Below are 17648 nucleotides of genomic sequence, written 5' to 3'. Positions count from 1 at the left end.
GATCTGGGAATCAGCTGAGGGGAAAACTGGACCTAGGTTGTGAAATTCCATGTAGTTATGCACTATTATTTTAATTATTTCTTCCTTTTGTTATTTTTATTGATAATTTCAAACATCCTTATACTTTCATATTCCTAATTATCATTTACCTTCATCTACTTACTCTTTGTGACTGTCTTTTGGTATTTTGGAGAAGCAGCTATTGAGAAATAGCTCAGAGCCCCGAAAGTCCAATAATTCCAAAACAAGTATGACTTTTATAGATACTGTTCTTCCTGAACGTTTGAATTCAGCTTTCAGGATTTCATTTTTTTGTTTTGTTAATTTCATTTCTAAATTTGACATTCCTAGAAACATCATCAGGACCCTTAAATTATATTCAGGTTGTAATTTTTATTCAGGTTGTAATTTTTATTGTATGTGTTGCTAAATACTTTTGTATAGGAGAATTGAAGACAGAAACAGGGGCATTTTTCCCTTTTGATGCACCTGCTTGAGTAAATAAAGCTTACCAAACAATATAGATAAATGAGAAAACTGTGGGGAAAAAATTACTCCTAATGAGGAAAATGTCTATGTTTATTAATAATTAATTAACTTAAAGTGTAATATCTACATAATGTAGCATATAATTCAGGAAATCGTTATAAGAGATTTTACAATGAAATACAGTATTCTCTTAATTAAGTGAAATACCATAGTTCTGAGCCCATTTAAAATTCTCTTCTCATATTCTCAAGTATAAAAACCAAATTAATACCAGTGGCTCTATATGTATTCTGCTTGATTGGATATTGCCTTAGTGTTCTAAGTATTTGAATGAGAAATACTTCTGTTATTTTAATAATAAAAAAAACTACTTTTCTACAATTTATCTTTTTATTCGTTTTCTTTGACCTACACATTCATCCTCCCTGGATGCTTGGAAGGTCAGACCTAATGTCATTGTAGATTACTTTGAAGTAGCACCTTTAAGATTTAGGGTGATCTGGATGAGATATTTTAGATCTAAATGTGGCCCCCCCTGTATTCAACAAATTGACAAGACATTATTGAGTGAGCCTTTCTGTAAGTTACAGAAAGACAAATTTGGCAGGATGTATTTTAATGGAGAACAGTTGTGTAGACAAGTGATTTTTCTCTTCACAGATAATAAGTTCAGCAAGTCCGTGTGCAGATTTCTTTTATCGAAGTTTATCCTCTGAGCTGAGGAAAGCGCAAGCCCCGCCGTCAGTGCATACAGAGAAACAGTCAGTAGAAGATGCGGTGAGGTTAATTCAGAAGTGCAGTGAGGTGGATTTGAATGTGGTCGTGTTATGGAAGGTATGTTGTTATATTATTTCAGCAAACTTTGCTTATAGATACTTGATTCTTAAGCTGAAGAACAAGTGTAACCCGCCCTTTATGTTTTCCTCTTTAAATGTTCCATTTCAATATTAAAGTTGTTTTATAGTTTAACATTTCTGTAATGACTTTTTTGCATAAAGGAAGAATTCATTCAAATTAGATCACCTTTGTCTCTATTATTGTTAGTTTGAAATGGTGCTGAGATTACTGTAGACATGATAAGCTTCATGGAAGCCAGTATTATTATTAAACTCTTTATTACGGGCGTTTTCAAACATTGAAAAAAGGAAAAGTAGCACCGTAAACCTCTTGATACCCGTCACTGATTTGTTGCTATTCATTTTTCATCTTTCCATTTCCCTCTCCTTTGTTTTAGTTTTACCTTCCTTTATTTTATGCTGTAGCATATTTTTTAAATGATACGGTATTTTATCTGTAAATGCTTCTGTATGTACTTGTAGCACATAAAGGCTTTCTTGTTTAATTCAGTCCCACAGTACTATTGTCTCAACCAAATTAACAGTAATTCCTAATAATTATCTGACTGTTGGTCTTATTTGAAAATAATTTATTTTTCTTTTGAAAATCATATCCAAATAAAATACATAGTGTAGGTTTCTATAAAATGTATACAGTGTGAGTGTTCATTCTATAAAAACTCATGCTATAGTCTACAATTCTGTAATACATCATCTCTGTATTGTGTGTTCACCACCCAGAATCAAATCTCCTTCTGCCACATTTATCCCCTCCTTTACCCTCTTTACCTCCGCCCACCCCACTTTCCTTTTCACTCAGCCCCCGAGTCCTCCTCCCCTCTAACAGTCTGTCTGTCTGTTTTCTGTATCTATAAGCCTATTCCTATTTTCTTTGTTTATTAGATTGCACATGTAAGTGAAATCATATGCTATTTGTTTTTTTCTGACTGGCTTATTTCACTTAGCATAATACTCTCCAGGTACAGCCACAGTGTTGTAAAAGGTAAGATTTCCTTCTTTTTTATAGCCTAGTCATATTTCATTGTGTAAATGTACCACAGCTTTTTTCCCACTCTTCGATGAATGGGGACTTGAGCTAGTTCCAAATCTTGCCTATTCCACCGAATGCTACAGTGAACATAGGGGTACATACATTCTTTCAAACCAGTGGTTGGGGCTTCTTCAGATATATTCCCAGAAGTGGAATCGCTGGATCATAAGGCAGTTCCATTTTTAATTTTTTTGAGGTAACTCCATACTGTTTTCTACAGTGGCGGCACCAGTCTGCGTTCCCACTGACAGTGCACTAGGGTTCCCTTTTCTCCGCATCTTTGCCAGCACTTGTTGTTTGTTGATTTATTGATGACAGTCATTCTGACAGGTGTGAGGTGGTAGCTCATGGGGGTTTTAGTTTGAATTTCTCTGATTATAGTAATGTTAGGCATCTTTTCATATGTCTTTTAACCATCTGTGTCCTCTTTGGAGAAGTGCCTGTTCAGGTCCTTTGCCCATTTTTTGAGTTGAATCGTTTTTTTTGTTGTTGTTGTTGTTTTTGGTGTTCTATAAGTTCTTTATAAATTTTGGGTATTAAAAACCCCTTATCAGATGTATCATTGGTGAATATGTTCTTCCATTCTTTAGGGTGTTTTTTCCATTTGGTCAATGGTTTCTTTAGCTTTGCAAAAACTCTGTAGTTTGATGTAGTCCCATTTGTTTATTTTTTCTTTTCTTTCCCTTGCCTAAGAAAACATACCAGAAAGGTATTGCTACAAGAAGTGTCCAAGAGTTCACTGACTATGCTTTCTTATGAGATTTTTATGGTTTTGAGTCTTACATTTAAGTCTTTAATCCATTTTGAGTTTATTCTTGTGTATGGTGTAAGAAGGTAGTCTGATTTATTTATATTTTTGCATGCATCTGTCTAATTTTCCAAACACCATTTATTGAATAGACTGTCTTTATCCCATTGTATTTTATTGCCTCCTTTGTCAGTAAAGGTGTAGGTTTATTTCTGGGTTCTCTGTCCTGTTCCATTGATCTATATGTTTGTTTTTATGACGGTACCATGCTGTTTGAATTACTATGGCCTTGTAGTATAGTTTGGGACTGCTGTTCCTAAACGTTTGTGACTGTTTGTTTCACTAGGTTAGGGAAATTTTCCATTATTATTTTTTCAAATAGTTTCTTGACCTCTTGCTTTCTCTCTCCTCCTTCCGATACCCTTAGGGTGCAGATGTTAGCTGTGCTTTGTTGTTGTCAAAAAGGTCCCTTATACTATCCTCATTTTTTCTGGCTTTTAAAAAAATATATTTATTTTTAGAGAGAGGGGAAGGGAAGGAGAAAGAGTGGGAGAGAAACATCAATGTGTGGTTGCCTCCCATGTGTCCTCCACTGGGGACCTGACCTGCAACCGAGGCATGTGCCCTGACTGGGAATCGAACCAGTGACCCTTTGCTTCACAGGCCCATGCTCAATCCACTGAGTTACACCAGCCAGGGCTAGCTTTTTTTGTTTTTTGGTTGTTTTTTTTTGAGTGGCAGGTGGGTTCTGTGTTTATTTTTGGCTATCCTGTCTTCCAAAGTGCTGGTGGATGCTCTGCTTCATCCAACCTACTGTTTATTCATTCTAGTATATTTATTTCAGATACAGTCATACTTTAGTACTCGTTGGCTTCAAAACTCATCAAACCCTGTACTCATCACATTTTGATGATTCAAAAATGTTTCAGCACTCAGTGCTTGTTTGGGACTCGTCATACTTGCTAGAACTTTTATGAGTCATGACACTCCCTGCCAGGGAAAACGCTTCATCACTCATTGCATTCGGTACTCGGTTTGAGCACTCATTGTGAGTTCTAGAATGAATTAACCGTGAGTACCGAAGTACCACTGCATTGTATTCTTTATTTCTGACTGGTTCTTTTTGTATGGTTTCTATGTCCTTTGTATTTATGCTAGATATCTCTTTGTCAAAGCCCTGAGTTCCTTGAGCATCATTGTAACCATTGATTTGACATCTATATCTGATAAGTTGCTTACCTCTATTTCATTTAGTTCTTTTTCTGGAAGTTTCTCCTATTCTTTCATTTGGGGCTTTTTTTTTTTTTAACTAAAAAAGTTTTTTAAAAGATTTTTTAAATGTCTTTTATCTGTAGAGGGGAAGGGAAGAAGGGAGGGAGAGAAATATCAATGTATGGTTGCCTATCGTGTGTCCCCTGCTGGGAACTGGCCTGCAACCCAGGCATGTGCCCTGACTGGGAATCAAACCACAGTTGTTTGGTTCGCGCCCTCACTCAGTCCACTGAGCTACACCAGCCAGGGCTCATTTGGGGCATTTTTCTTTGTCTCCCTATTTTGCCTGCCCCTTTGTGTTTGTTTCTATGTATTAAGTCAGTCTGCTATGACACCTGGTTTTGGAAGTGTGGCCTGATGTAGTAGGTACCCCCTGTAGAACCAGTGGTACTGTCTTCTTGATCACTTGATCTGGGGACTCCTGGAATGGACCTTGTGTCCCTGTCCTAGAGCCACACAACCCAGTCTGCTTAAGATTTTATCAGGAGATTGATCTCAGCAGGACAGTGGCTCTGCAAGTTGTGGGGTGGCACTCGTGGATTTCCCAGTAGGGGGAGGTGCCAGTCAGGCTTGGGGGAAGGTGGGAGGAGTTATCCCCACCCCAGGACCATACAACTCAGTCTGTCTCAGATTCTGCCCTGTCCTTGGCAGGATGGTACCACCAGCAGAGAGGGTTGGGCCACCTGGAGCCTTAGGGGAAGGGTTAGCAGATCTTTGTTAAGGGGAGATGCACCCCAAAGCCACCTCTCTCAGTTGCTGACATCCCCCGAGTGTGTCCAGACCTATATACCCCAACACAGGCAGCTGAATCCTCAGCAGGGTATGAGCCCTGCAGGATGTGACAAGGAGTCCAAAGGGTGGGAGCTGCTGTGTCCCCCAGGGTGATGCCGTAAGGATGGGAGCGCTCCACCTAAAGAACATGACCTCCGTGGTGTATCTCAGCACACCGGGCCTGGCGGCGGTCCATCAGCTCTCTCCCTAGAGCTGCACACCCCAGCCTTTCCCCATACACCTTCATTCCCCTTCACCTTCCTTCCCCCAGAACCCAGATGTGAGGCTGTAGGCGAGATTTGTGTATAAGCTCTACAGGAGGGCACTTGCGTTGCTAGCAAACTCCTGTCTCCCTGGCAGACAGATTCCCCACTGATTTTCATCCAGATGTTATGCGGGCACGTCTTCCCAACTCTTTCTCTGGGCTGGGGAACCTGGCATGGGGTCTTAACTCCAGCTCCTCCGGGGGAACCTTTGCAGCTGAGATACCCCTCTGAAATCCCTACCGCAGCCCATGGGAGCGGGGCCTGCATCTCCGCCATTCCTGTCAGTCTTGGTGTGGCTTCTTCCATAAATCCTTGATTGTAAGACTTGTGTTCAACTAGTCTTCAGTGGGTTATTCAGGTTGATTGTTCTGTATTTTAGCTGTAATTCCAGTTTAGTTTTGGGAGGAGATGAGTATAATATCCACCTAATCCACTGCCATTTTGGTTCACAGTTTGGCATATGTATGTATATGTAATGATTCTACAGTAAAATGAAGGATCCTGAGCAGTGAGTGATATTCACCTGACCCGTGTGAAGTTTGGTTCTGTGTTATTTGATAAAAGGGCTCACATAAAGGTCTGACCATAGCAGATGATCAATGTATTTTAAACAGATTTAGATATTCTAGAGTGTTCTTTTTACTCAATCACATGTTTAGTAAACATTTTTGAAATTAAGCAGGCATGAGTATTCCTTTTCATGTTTCAATTAATGTACTTTTATGTAAATTGATGCTTTTGGTGATTATAGAAGGTGTTAATATAACAGTATTAGCTACACATTATTAGCTTGAAATCAAATGTTCCTGAAGTTTAGAATCAAAAGAATCCTATTTTCAGTCTCAGCAGTATTACCCCTAATGTAAACCAACTACTACCCATCATTCAATGAACATATAATAGACCCTTGGCATTTGTGGCTGTCATTCCACAGATTTCTGCCGTGTAACAGTTTGTAGTATTTCTGAGACAGCAGTTTGAGTAATGTATGCTTTGTACTCTGTACTCGTTGTTAAGTCCGTAGTAACCTTGGTTGGGGAGAAAAGTGTTACCTCTTTAAAAAGCAGCCCTGAATAAAAGCCCACTCACCACTAGTATTGCTGATCACGTGAAGAAGAAACATGTCGAAGATTGTGATGCTCCTTGGCTGTAGAAAATGGAAGTTTCAATAGATTAAAGAGTGAGACTCGAAGTTTGGTAGTGGCTGGTACCTGATAATGTTTATTACTTACTCATTGGAAAACATGGTAGGTTTTCTTTAACCAGGGCACTGGATTATGCAAAAATGACTATTAAATAAAAAACCCTGAGGATTCATGTAAGCTGTAGAATGGCATACCCAGGAAGCATAGGGACTCTTGAATAAAATGTGATTCAGGAGAATACTTCAGAGCGTGGCGACTTTTTGTGGAAAAAAATGGAAAATGGGCCATATTACAACTCCTAACCAATCTTAACTAAAAATAAAGGTTTGTTTTAAAAAGTTAAGCCTTTGTGCAAGGAGGAGAATACATTTCAGGATTAGGCCATGTCTGTGGGTCATTTTTACTTAGTTCCATTAGACTGTCGGAAAAGAAGTGTGACACGTCTAAGGACCTCGTCTGTCAGCTGTCAGCCTCTCTTGACTTGATTAAAGGTCACCCCGTCAGGTGATTAACTCCTCTTGCATTTCTGGGTTGTGCGTGCAAAGATTCTGAGCAGACCCTGGATGTCCTGTGCTTTTGTGCAGCCCTACTCCAAGTACAGAAATTGAAAGTAAACACTTAGAAATTTTTATAGCATTCTGGCAGCATTGGCATTGCTATATAGCATATAGTAATTTTTCTATTTAATCTAATAGTAAAAAAATTGCAATTGTCAAAAAATTAAGCTTTGTGTTTGCATAATGCGATAATAACAATATATTAGCCATGTACAGATTATATTTTGGGGGGGACAGAAGCAATTCAAGTGGGAGAAGAGTTATATGCTGGAACAAGTATTTTGATACAGATGAAATCAGTTTACTACGTAGGGAAAAAAGCCTCTTTTAAAAGCATATGTACTTACACTTAAGAGCTCTAAGGGTGTGACATTTCCGTTTATATATTTATGTTTGTACTCACTGATCTTACTCTTCTATGTGATTAAACCCTGGGGTGTTTCAAAAGGAAGAATATGTGATGCCTTCTGCCTTTGTGTTGGTATTCCAGTAAAAAAAGCTTGTTGCTATGACATTGTTCTGTTGGGGGTTTTTTTGACCAGTTTCTTAAGAGCTCTAGAGAAAATTGGAAAAGAATTCAAGATGTATTTCTGAAATACCCAAGCCAGCACTTACATTGATGCAAAACAGATTTTGACACATACTTTATAGATTCAGTGAATAAGTAAAGTGTTAATGCTGACACAACCGTGAGTGTAGGTAATTGATAGGTGATATTAGCCATAATATTTCTACCTTCCATCAAATACTGCAGTGGTTACTTTTCTTTCTTTTAGAAACAGAAGCCAAGTTTATTTGTTCATTTCTTGCACTTGAAATACTCCTCGATGACATCCTTGGCTTGAGACTCTTTGCCATAATCCTTAACCACCACCCAACTGCAACCAACCGCATTATGGGGCTTTGCCTTTCTGTCAGTTTTACATTGGCCAATCTATTCCCCTCCTGTCATCGTCTGTAATTGTATTGATTTGGTGTTCAGCACAAAGGGCTCCTGCCAACGTGACATATATAGCTCATCACAGTTGGATGCAAGTACACAAAGATGGGCTTGGCACTTGCCTGTGGCTCTGGTAGTTTCACGAATTCGCATGCTGAGTCATTGTGGATGAGGGTGGTCTTTCGCACCTCTTATAAAGCAGTGTCGATGTCCATTACACCTCCAGCAGCAATGCCTCCTTGGTCGTAGCGGTGGGTTATTGGTGGAAACAAATGTTGAATGCACCCAACATTGAATGCGGCCTCTACCTTCACGCAATTCCACAGTGGCTGGGAAAGAGCTTGGTGGTTGCTTTTGAGGTTACTGCTAAGCAGGGTAACGTTTTTTTGTGCTTTGTATCTTAGGCTTACGTAGTGGAAGACAGTAAGCAGCTTATTTTGGAAGGTCAGCATCATGTTATTCTTCACACTGTAGGAAAAGAAGCCTTTTCATATCCTCAGAAACAGGTAATAACAGTTTGCTTTGGGGCTTTCCTATAAACTTATGGAGAGTTGTATTTGGCTGGTTTTATATTTTTGATGAGGACTGGTTTGCACAAACTTTTATATTGGGTTGGTGACATAAGATGATTAAAATCAGAAATTAACATAAATTGCTTTTAAAATTTGTTAGCACTTAAAAGAGTATTAAGATGCAATTATGGACTTGAGTTTTCCCGATATACTCTTATTGAATCTAGAATTCATACTACATAAAGAATTGATTTGTTTGGGAGGACATCGTTCTCTGTGTTTCCTTATTTGTTGTAGTCGGCCCAGGCCACTGCAGAATTCCCGGGGCACCACTCTGGAGTTGTGCAGCCGCTGGGGATGGTGTCTAATGTGGTTTCTCTTTTTTTCCTGAAATACTATGTGCTCTTTCCAAAAAGCTCTCATAGTACTGTGAACAATATTTAAGCACATTTAGTCCACTAATTCAAATAGTTACCTTATGCTGTATTTATAAGTAATAGATATTTATTTTCAAGCTTTTATCCCCTTTATTTTTGACTACTTTTATTTTGAAATAATGCAGAAAAACTGCAAGAATAGTAGAAAGGACTCTATATCTTTCACTCAGGTTCTCAAATAGTTAGCATTTTCCCTTATTTGCTTTATCATTCTTTCTCTATATACATACAAATTAATTTTTTTTCTTGATCAAGTTCAAGTAATTACTTCCGAGTAAAATGCAGACATCCTGTCACTCTAGTATTTCTAAAAACAAAGATAATGTCTTACACATAAGCACAAAGACAGTGATTGAAACCAGGAATTTTAATATTGATGCATTACTCTTAATATACAGTCCATATTCAGATGTCACCAAAATTCTCAATAATATTTTTATAGCTGTTTGGTTTTTTCTGTGTAGCATTCAGTTCAGGATCACACGTTGTATTTAGTTGTCATGTCTCTTCAGTCTCCTTTAATCTGGAATCATTTCTTGTGTCTTTGACAGTTATGACTTTAACGTTTTTTTAAGACCATGAGCCAGTTATTTTAATGTATAATAATACCTCTGGATTTTTCTTGTGCTTCATCATGATTAGATTAAGGTTATGGATTTTTATGGCAGAAATACTGCATAAGTGATGTTATCACCTTGTCAGTGTATTATTACATCACAAAGCACATGATATTAATTTATCCCATTATCAGTGATGGATCAGTTATTAAAATAGTGTTTGCCATGTTTCTCCCCGGTAAAGTTATTGTTTTTCCTTTTGTAATAATAAAGAATTTGTGGAGAGATAACCTAAGACTATATAAATATCTGATTTGTCATTAAGCTTACTAGCCCACTAGTAAGGTCCACTAGTGTTAGCTTCCACTGGTGATTCTATAATTTGAATCAGTTTTTATTTTGATAGTTACTAATGGTAATTTTCCATTAGGTTTAATGAATATATCAAATTTAGCCCCATATTTATTTCTCATTTTAAGAAAATAATTGTTCTACTTTTGATTAATACAGAATTCCTGAGTTTTAGTTGTAAATGCCATAAACTTGATAATTTGGAACATCTCAAACAGTAGCAAGGTTGGCACTTAGAAAATGAAACAAAGTGATTGCTATAAAATTTAACCTTGTTATATTCCCATTTTATATACTGTATATGTAACTTTTTTATTTCTTTGTATTTTACCTTTGAAGTATTTATAGTCTCTTTATATAACTAAGCTTGGACGATACGGTGGTTTTATTATACTGTGAATAATAGATTTGAGGTCTAAAGATTTTCAGATTGATGACCTCATGCAAATTGCTTGCATAACTTCATGAACTTTAGCTTACCTATTCACTTATAAAACAAAGAGTAGTACTTTACAGCTTCCCTTCTTGTGGCTAAACTGTCATAAAGTAAAATCAAATCCTTATGAAACTACTGGTACAAATTCTTTAGCATGAATTGTGAATATACTTCTTGCTACTCTTAAGCTGTTTCAGCTGGGAGAGAGATAAACTGAGAATATCTTGTCAGTTTTTAGTCTCCTTTTGTAGCCATTGTTTACATCTTTTTCTCCTGATTGGTGTTATATTGGAATTTATTCAGTATAATTTTTAAAGTCTCAAACAATAGATTGTTTTTTGACGAGTAGAATACATTAAATAATATATGTTTTGAACTTTTTGATAAAGTATAACATAAATAGACAGTAGTGAATAGCTCATTGAATTTTACAGATTGAAGGGCACTCTAATATATTAGGACCCAGTTTAAGAAATAAAATAAAACCAGCTCCCCAGAAGTATACTCGTCTCTTCTAATCAAAGACCTCTAGTCACTTTTTTTCTGACTTAATGGAAAAAGCAAATTTAGTTCTTGATTTTGCAACTGTATAGATCAGTGATCAGCTGTTTCTGCGGGTTGGGAAAGAAGCCAGATAATAAAGGTTTTTATCATAATTACTCATCTGTGTTGTTGGGGCCCAAAAGCAACAAAAGCAAACAGATAGGCTGTTGCTACGTTTCAACCAGAAGTTCTTTACAAAAACAAGAGGCAAGCTGGATTTGACTAATGGGCTGTAGTTTGCCAATCCCTGGTACAGATCAGAATCCAAACTGACTAGCAGGAAATTAAAAATCAAAATTTTCCTGGGAAATGAATGAAAATGGAGTAGCCAAGGGAAATAAGTAGTAGAAATGGAATGTTATTCTGTATTTTCGTTTAGATGATAATGATATTTATTGAAATGTATACAGTGTGCCTGACACCATCAGTGTTAATACTTTTACAAGCACAGTAACCCTTTAGTTAATAGTTGAAGCACTATAACATATAAAACACAGCAATATATTTTCAAAATAAAGTTTTAAGGTAGTTATATTTCAGTGATTTTTTAAAGATTTAATTTATTTATTTTTATAGAGAGGGCAAGAGAAGGAGAAAGAGGGACAGAATCATCACTGTGTAGTTGCCTCTTGTACCCTCCCTAATGTGGACCTGGCCTACAACCCAGGCATGTGGCCTGACTGGGAACTGAACTCGCAGCCCTTAGGTCCACAGGCTGGCACTCAAACTACTTAGCCACACCAGCCAGGGCTATTTCAAATATTAAAACAGATGCAATACAATGGAATAATTGTAGACTGAGTACTAAGCAGTTTTACCATATGAGAAACACAACTTTTGAAATGATCAAGAACTCCTTTTTACATATGAGGAAATTATCTTAATGTATTAAATAACTTATATGAAATCATAGAGCTAATAGGTGAACTTGCTGGAATACTTGTCTAACTCTAGCACATGATATGTAGGGAATGAATGAATGATTTCAGATCATAGTTTCTGTTTACTTGTTTATTTTAATCCTTACCAACAATATATGCTAATTGATTTTAGAGAGAGGAGGAGGGAGAGAGACAGAGAGAGAAACATCAGTGTGAGAGAGAAACATTGATTGGTTGCCTCCTGCATGCTCCCTGACTGGGGATTGAACCTGAAACCTAGACATGTGCCCTGACCAGGAATTGAACCTGCAGCCATTTTGGTGCATGGGATGATGCTCCAAAGAACTGAGCCGTCCGGCCAGGGCCACATCTTACTTTCTTGATCCTAGATCATATTGCAAATGGTTCCAACTGTTTGTTTAAATAACAGCAAAAATAGTATTTTTCATGCTTTACTTTATTGAGTCTTAACTTTTTTATTTGTATACATTATTCTTTATTATAACAAGGTAGTGTTTTTAATTGTCATATGTTTTTTCCTATTCTTTTCTCAGGAGCCGCCAGAAATGGAACTGTTGAAATTTTTCAGGCCAGAAAACACTACAGTCTCTTCGAGACCATCAGTAGAGCAGCTTTCTAATATCATTAAAACAAGTCTTCGCTATCCGGAATCGTTTAATCATCCATTTCATCAAAAAAGGTTTGAGGGTTTTTTAGTTAAAAATTGTTATACCATACAAACACACATTTATTTATTTTGACAATGGCATTAACACAAATATTGAAGAAAAATTTAGAATAATATCAAGTGTATAGATACTGATCTTAAGTAATTTACCCTTTACCACAATTATTATATGTTGCTGCTGTGATTCAAGATGGATAGCGCCTCAGCCACTTCGGTTGCCACATGCTTCCTTTTGTTGAGCAGGTTTATCTTTAAGTGAAAAACAAGGAAAAAGTATTCTGTCACTTGGTTTGTTTTAGACCCAAAAATTAAACCTAAGACGTTACTATAAGACATGTCAAATAGTTCATATTTTGACAGCATTGTTTACCTAAGATTTATTAAGTGGTACACTTCCTGAAGAATGATGTATTTATAATTTTCGTAAATAGCTTAATTACATAAACTTAAGATTCTGAAAGTAAAAATATCTAAATCAGATGACACTTGAGAAAGTTGCTAGTTTTCGTGTGTACGAAAATGTGGAGAGAAGTCTGTTAGAGCCAGTCAGTAAGTGACCATCGGTGGTGTGAACTCTGGAGAAGTCATCTGGGCAAGTGTAGTTGGGCTGCGATAGAACAAAAGAGAATGGTGACCTGCAGAATGACATCTGAAAGGGGAGTTAAGGAAGAAGAAAGGGGTCTGTGAAGAGGACTGATCAGGAAGTAGCAGTCAAATAATGAGGGAAACGAAAAAAACAGAAGACCAGTGAGGGAGCAAGTGGCATCTCAAAGGTTGAGTGGGAGCACTTCAGGGAGGGAGAAGGTGGTGAGTGATCGGCGATGCTGCAGCAATGTCCAGTAGTAAAGTGGACCAAAGCGTTGTTCGTTGGATCCTACACTAGAGAGGTCACTGATGATTTTTGAGAAGAACGTTACTGTATAGTGGGGGTGGAAGCATGGTTGGGGAGAGAATGGGAGGTAAGTGAGTAAAGAAACTTGGTGTAGACACCCTTCCAAGAAGCTGGTCTGTGAATGGTGATCAGGACATATCCGTTCAACATTACTATTTTCTTACTAGTTAATGTATGGATATGTGTATGATCTTGAAGAAATGATGGGATACAAGAAGAGCAATAGAATCTTTAGTAGGTGGAAAGTCAAACACACCAGAGAATGACAAAATTAGCTTTGGGCTGTAGAAGTGGCCTCCCCACTGTCAAAACGGAGAGAAGAAAGGAGGGAGAATGTTCAACAGCTTCACGGGTTTTGGAGTGTCATAGGCGCAAGGTTAACGAATCAGAGTAATTAGGAGGTGAGAGAATACAGGGTGCAGAATTTTTAAAACGTGAGATTTGAGGATAACTACTGACAGGAAGGAGAAGGAGCTGGCCAAGGGCGCATGCAAAGGGTACTGGACCCATTAAAACCGTGCCAGAGACCCGACTTTAGAAATATTTAAAAAGAAACTTGATTGTGCTAACCATTTTTAAACATTTTCATTGTAAAAAAAATGCTCAAAAACAGAAATGTATGGCTGCCATGATTTCCCCCCCCCCCCACAAAGCTAACAGCCACATAATCATCTCTATTGAAGAAATGGAATATTTCTAGCAACTCAGAATTCCCCTCTTAGTCCACCCCCAAATTGGTAGTCATGTCTTTGCTTCCCCTTACAAGTTTTACAATTTTTTTCTTCAAAAAGTAATTTTGAAGAAACATGAGAGAAGAGGGTTAGCTATTGGCATTTTTGTGATTCTTTTCCTCCATTGATCTTTTGTAATTGAGATTATTTACTTCTCTTTTTCATTTTGAGAAATAACCATCAAGAAATATCTTAGGTTTTTAAGATTAGCTATAAAAATTGAAATAAAATGGTTTCGTGGATGTATGTTTCCTTATATTTATTCAACATTGTATGAATATGCTTTACTTCTTATTTATACAGTTTGTTTTAAGTGATTTTGAAACTCAGTTTTTTTCCTTCCTTGAATTTAATTGTTTCAAGGGGCTTATGCTCTGTTAGGTGCTCTGAAGTGTTATCTTCTTCAAAGTTGCTCTTTGGGGGTTTTAGAAACACAGCTAATTTATTTGTTTGTTTGTTTGTTTGTTTTTCTTCCATAGCCTTTGTTTAGTACCGGTCACCCTTTTACTTTCCAATTGTTCTAAGGCTGATGTCGATGTCATAGTTGATCTTCGGCACAAAACCACCAGGTACAGATTATTTAGTGCAAGATTATTTGTAGTTTCAGATTGATTTGAGAACAATTTAATATTTTGAAATTATGCAAATAATCACTAACATAGAGAGAGAAAGTTTATCCAGGCTTCCCTTGATTTGTTGTTGTTTGGCATTACGGATGTGTGAGAGGAGAGGCGTGGAGTGGCGTTACCGTGGTGACGAAGGGAAAGCATTTCCGAAAGCAGCGAATGAATGTGGCCAGAGCTAAATGTTTGTGTACAAGTTCGTTTGTGAGAAAGAACTCGAATAAGATTGAAAACCAGCAAGTTTGTGAGAGAAGGCTTATTATTTTGTTTTTTTTTCCTGATTATAAATAATATTTAATTTTTAAAAATGCAGGCTCGTACTTCTATATCCAGTAATCCAAGAGCTAGATGGTTTTTGGAATTGAGAAATTTTTGGATATTTAGAAAAATAATGTGAAATGTATACTGATTTTATGTAACATCCCAAACAGGTTCTGAAGCAGCTCTGTGAAATCCAGACACAGAATGTATATGATTATGTGTATTATAAATTAAGTAACTATTGCCTTCTTATAGATACTGGGTTGCTTTCCATTTCTCAGTATTATAAACACTTTAGTATTATAAGCATTCTTGTATACACATTTACTTTTATGTGTGGATAACCAAGGGGTAGTTAAAAGCTCAGGTTTGAAATCAGGTTCCATCATTTACTAACTGCTGTTTTGAGTGTTAAGTAAGATGATTTACTCATAGTCTCATACCTACAACATAGTAACTGTTAATAAGTGTTAGCTGTTACAGCAATAGTAATAACAGCATTGCCATCGCTGTTATATTAATAAGCAGTTGGCTTCATAAAGTGATTTCTAAAAATAAAATTGCTAGATGAAAGGGATGTGTTATTGGGACTTTGGGGAAAAAATTATAAAGAAAAAGCCCCTCCAACTTACCCTTTTCCTCCTTTCTTAGTCCAGAATCATTGGAAATCCATGGATCATTTACGTGGCTTGGACAAACACAATATAAACTGCAGCTTAAAGGCGAGGAGATTCACAGTTTGCAGCTGAAAGCATGCTTTGTCCATACTGGTGTTTATAACCTTGGAACCTTTAGGGTATTTGCCAAGCTATCGGACCAAGTTACAGTGTTTGAAACGAGTCAGCAGAACTCCATGCCTGCCCTGATCATCATTAATAATGTGTGACAACTTGTAAAGTTGTATTGAAAGCCACAGGAATTAGTTTTATTTTAATGACTGGGTTTTACAGTGGTATTTGAAATAACCTGACTTGTTCTGGAGGTTGGTATCAGATCACTGCAAAATACTTGACAGTTTGTTGATGATGCAAAATGCGTTGGACTGAGAATACCGATACTCCTTTTTTTGTATTTCTTTAAACCTGGTAATAATTTACATGCTCATAATACAGAATTTCAACATACCCATGCACCTTATTAAGCCCCGTCTTAAAAACCAGCGTCCAAGTCTGCTGTTACAAACTGTCAATGGTGTGCGGATATTAGGAGGCGATTTTGCAGAAGGAAGAGCCTTGTTGGGAAAACTCCAGTTAAGCCATTAGTCAAGTTCCAGCTTTACTGTGAAGTTTAATGGAGTATTAAATACAAATTTTCCTATCCTGCTTCACACAGTTCTCTAAAATCAGTTTCGAACTTTGGTTATAGAATCATCGTACGTCAGTATCTGGTGGTTCTTCCGGCTTATACATGACTTTGTAAAAAGAAAAATTTTCCTGATGCTTTGAATATAGTTTTGAAAGGAGTTTGACTTTTTCTTCACTTAAGCATAGTGTGTACTATTCACAATATGAGATTTTTGTCATTTAAATTATCATATTCTTTATTATGTAACTTTAACAATTGAGTTGATCTGTTTAAAATATAAATCTCAAGTTAATTAAAAATAAGCTTTTCAAAAGTGTATTATATTTATAACAAATGTACTGTAAATAGAATAAAGACATGCTATTCACTGTATAGAATTATTAGATGCTCTTTTTTCATTCTGATGACCTAATATATTTTTTATTTAAAATGAATGCCAATCGTATTTCTATGGCAGGCACCCAACCAATTTCCTAAGAAAGCGTTATCATTTTTGCCTCCAAAAGTGAAGTAGTTGTTCCTACAGTCCTTGTGGTCAGTGATACATGAGCAAATGAATACTGTCTTTAAATGTGTTATGTCTGGTGTGCGGTTACAAGTTTGAATGTCCTTATAATCCTGGGAGAAAGGAAGATCAGTGCTTATTGTACCTATTAAAAATTACCACGTTGAAGACTCTGGGGCTGGTTATGGAACTGGTAATTTAGCATTCCTGCTGAAGAAAAGTAAAAAATTTGAAGAAAATAGAAGAAAAAATCTTACTAAAAACAAAATGTTGCCAATATAGTCAGTTACTAGAAGACTGAAATCCAGAAGAAAGTTGAAAGAGATGAGACCATCATTTGGGACTACGTAGCCTTGCAGTATTTGACCACTGAAGAAACAGCATCTGAGAGGCAGAGAGCCCTGTACTTGACGTACTTTGAAGCAGTAAGTACAGGTCAGGAGAAATCATCTAATCTGAAGCAAGGAGTGGGAAAAGATGGAAAGGAGGTGAAAAAAAAGTCAGAGACCTGTGGGATTCCGTGAGAAAGTCTTAACTGTTTGTTTGGCGCCCTGGAAAGAGGAGAGATAATGGGGCAAAAGCAGTATTTGAAGAGAATCAGAATTTTCCAAGATGGATATCAAGTTAGAGATTCAAGTAGTTCAGTAAGTTCCAAACAACATGAAAAGAAGCCTGTGTATCCAGATGCATTGTAGTGAAATTGCTGGAAATTAAAGACATGAAAAATAGTCTTGCCCTGGCTGGTGTGGCTCAGTAGATTGAGCACCAGCTTGAGAACCAAAAGGTTGGTCGCTGGATGGATTCCCAGTCAGGGCACATGCCTGGTTTGCAGGCCAGGTCCCCAGCAGGGG

General features: G+C 37.0%; 1 protein-coding gene and 1 pseudogene across 4 annotated transcripts in view; one reads left to right on the top strand and one right to left on the bottom strand.

The window, feature by feature from the left end:
- Positions 1-16661, top strand: part of TRAPPC8 (trafficking protein particle complex subunit 8) — an 85506-nt gene extending 68845 nt beyond the window's left edge. For all 4 annotated transcript variants that reach the window (XM_037032524.1, XM_037032514.1, XM_037032543.1 and 1 more), the window contains 5 exons: positions 1150-1323; positions 8480-8581; positions 12347-12492; positions 14583-14672; positions 15639-16661. In XM_037032524.1, coding sequence (XP_036888419.1) covers positions 1150-1323; positions 8480-8581; positions 12347-12492; positions 14583-14672; positions 15639-15873 — 747 coding nt within the window. In that variant the 3' untranslated portion in view covers positions 15874-16661. The remainder of the gene's footprint in view (positions 1-1149; positions 1324-8479; positions 8582-12346; positions 12493-14582; positions 14673-15638) is intronic.
- On the bottom strand, positions 7897-8367 carry LOC118980003 (40S ribosomal protein S12-like; annotated as a pseudogene).
- Positions 16662-17648: the final 987 nt, after the last annotated feature.

The sequence above is a fragment of the Sturnira hondurensis genome, unplaced genomic scaffold (assembly GCF_014824575.4).
Source record: "Sturnira hondurensis isolate 20B ecotype Veracruz unplaced genomic scaffold, ASM1482457v3 Scaffold0001872, whole genome shotgun sequence".
Classification (NCBI taxonomy): Eukaryota; Metazoa; Chordata; class Mammalia; order Chiroptera; family Phyllostomidae; genus Sturnira; species Sturnira hondurensis.
This window is presented reverse-complemented; position numbering and strand designations above follow the sequence as displayed.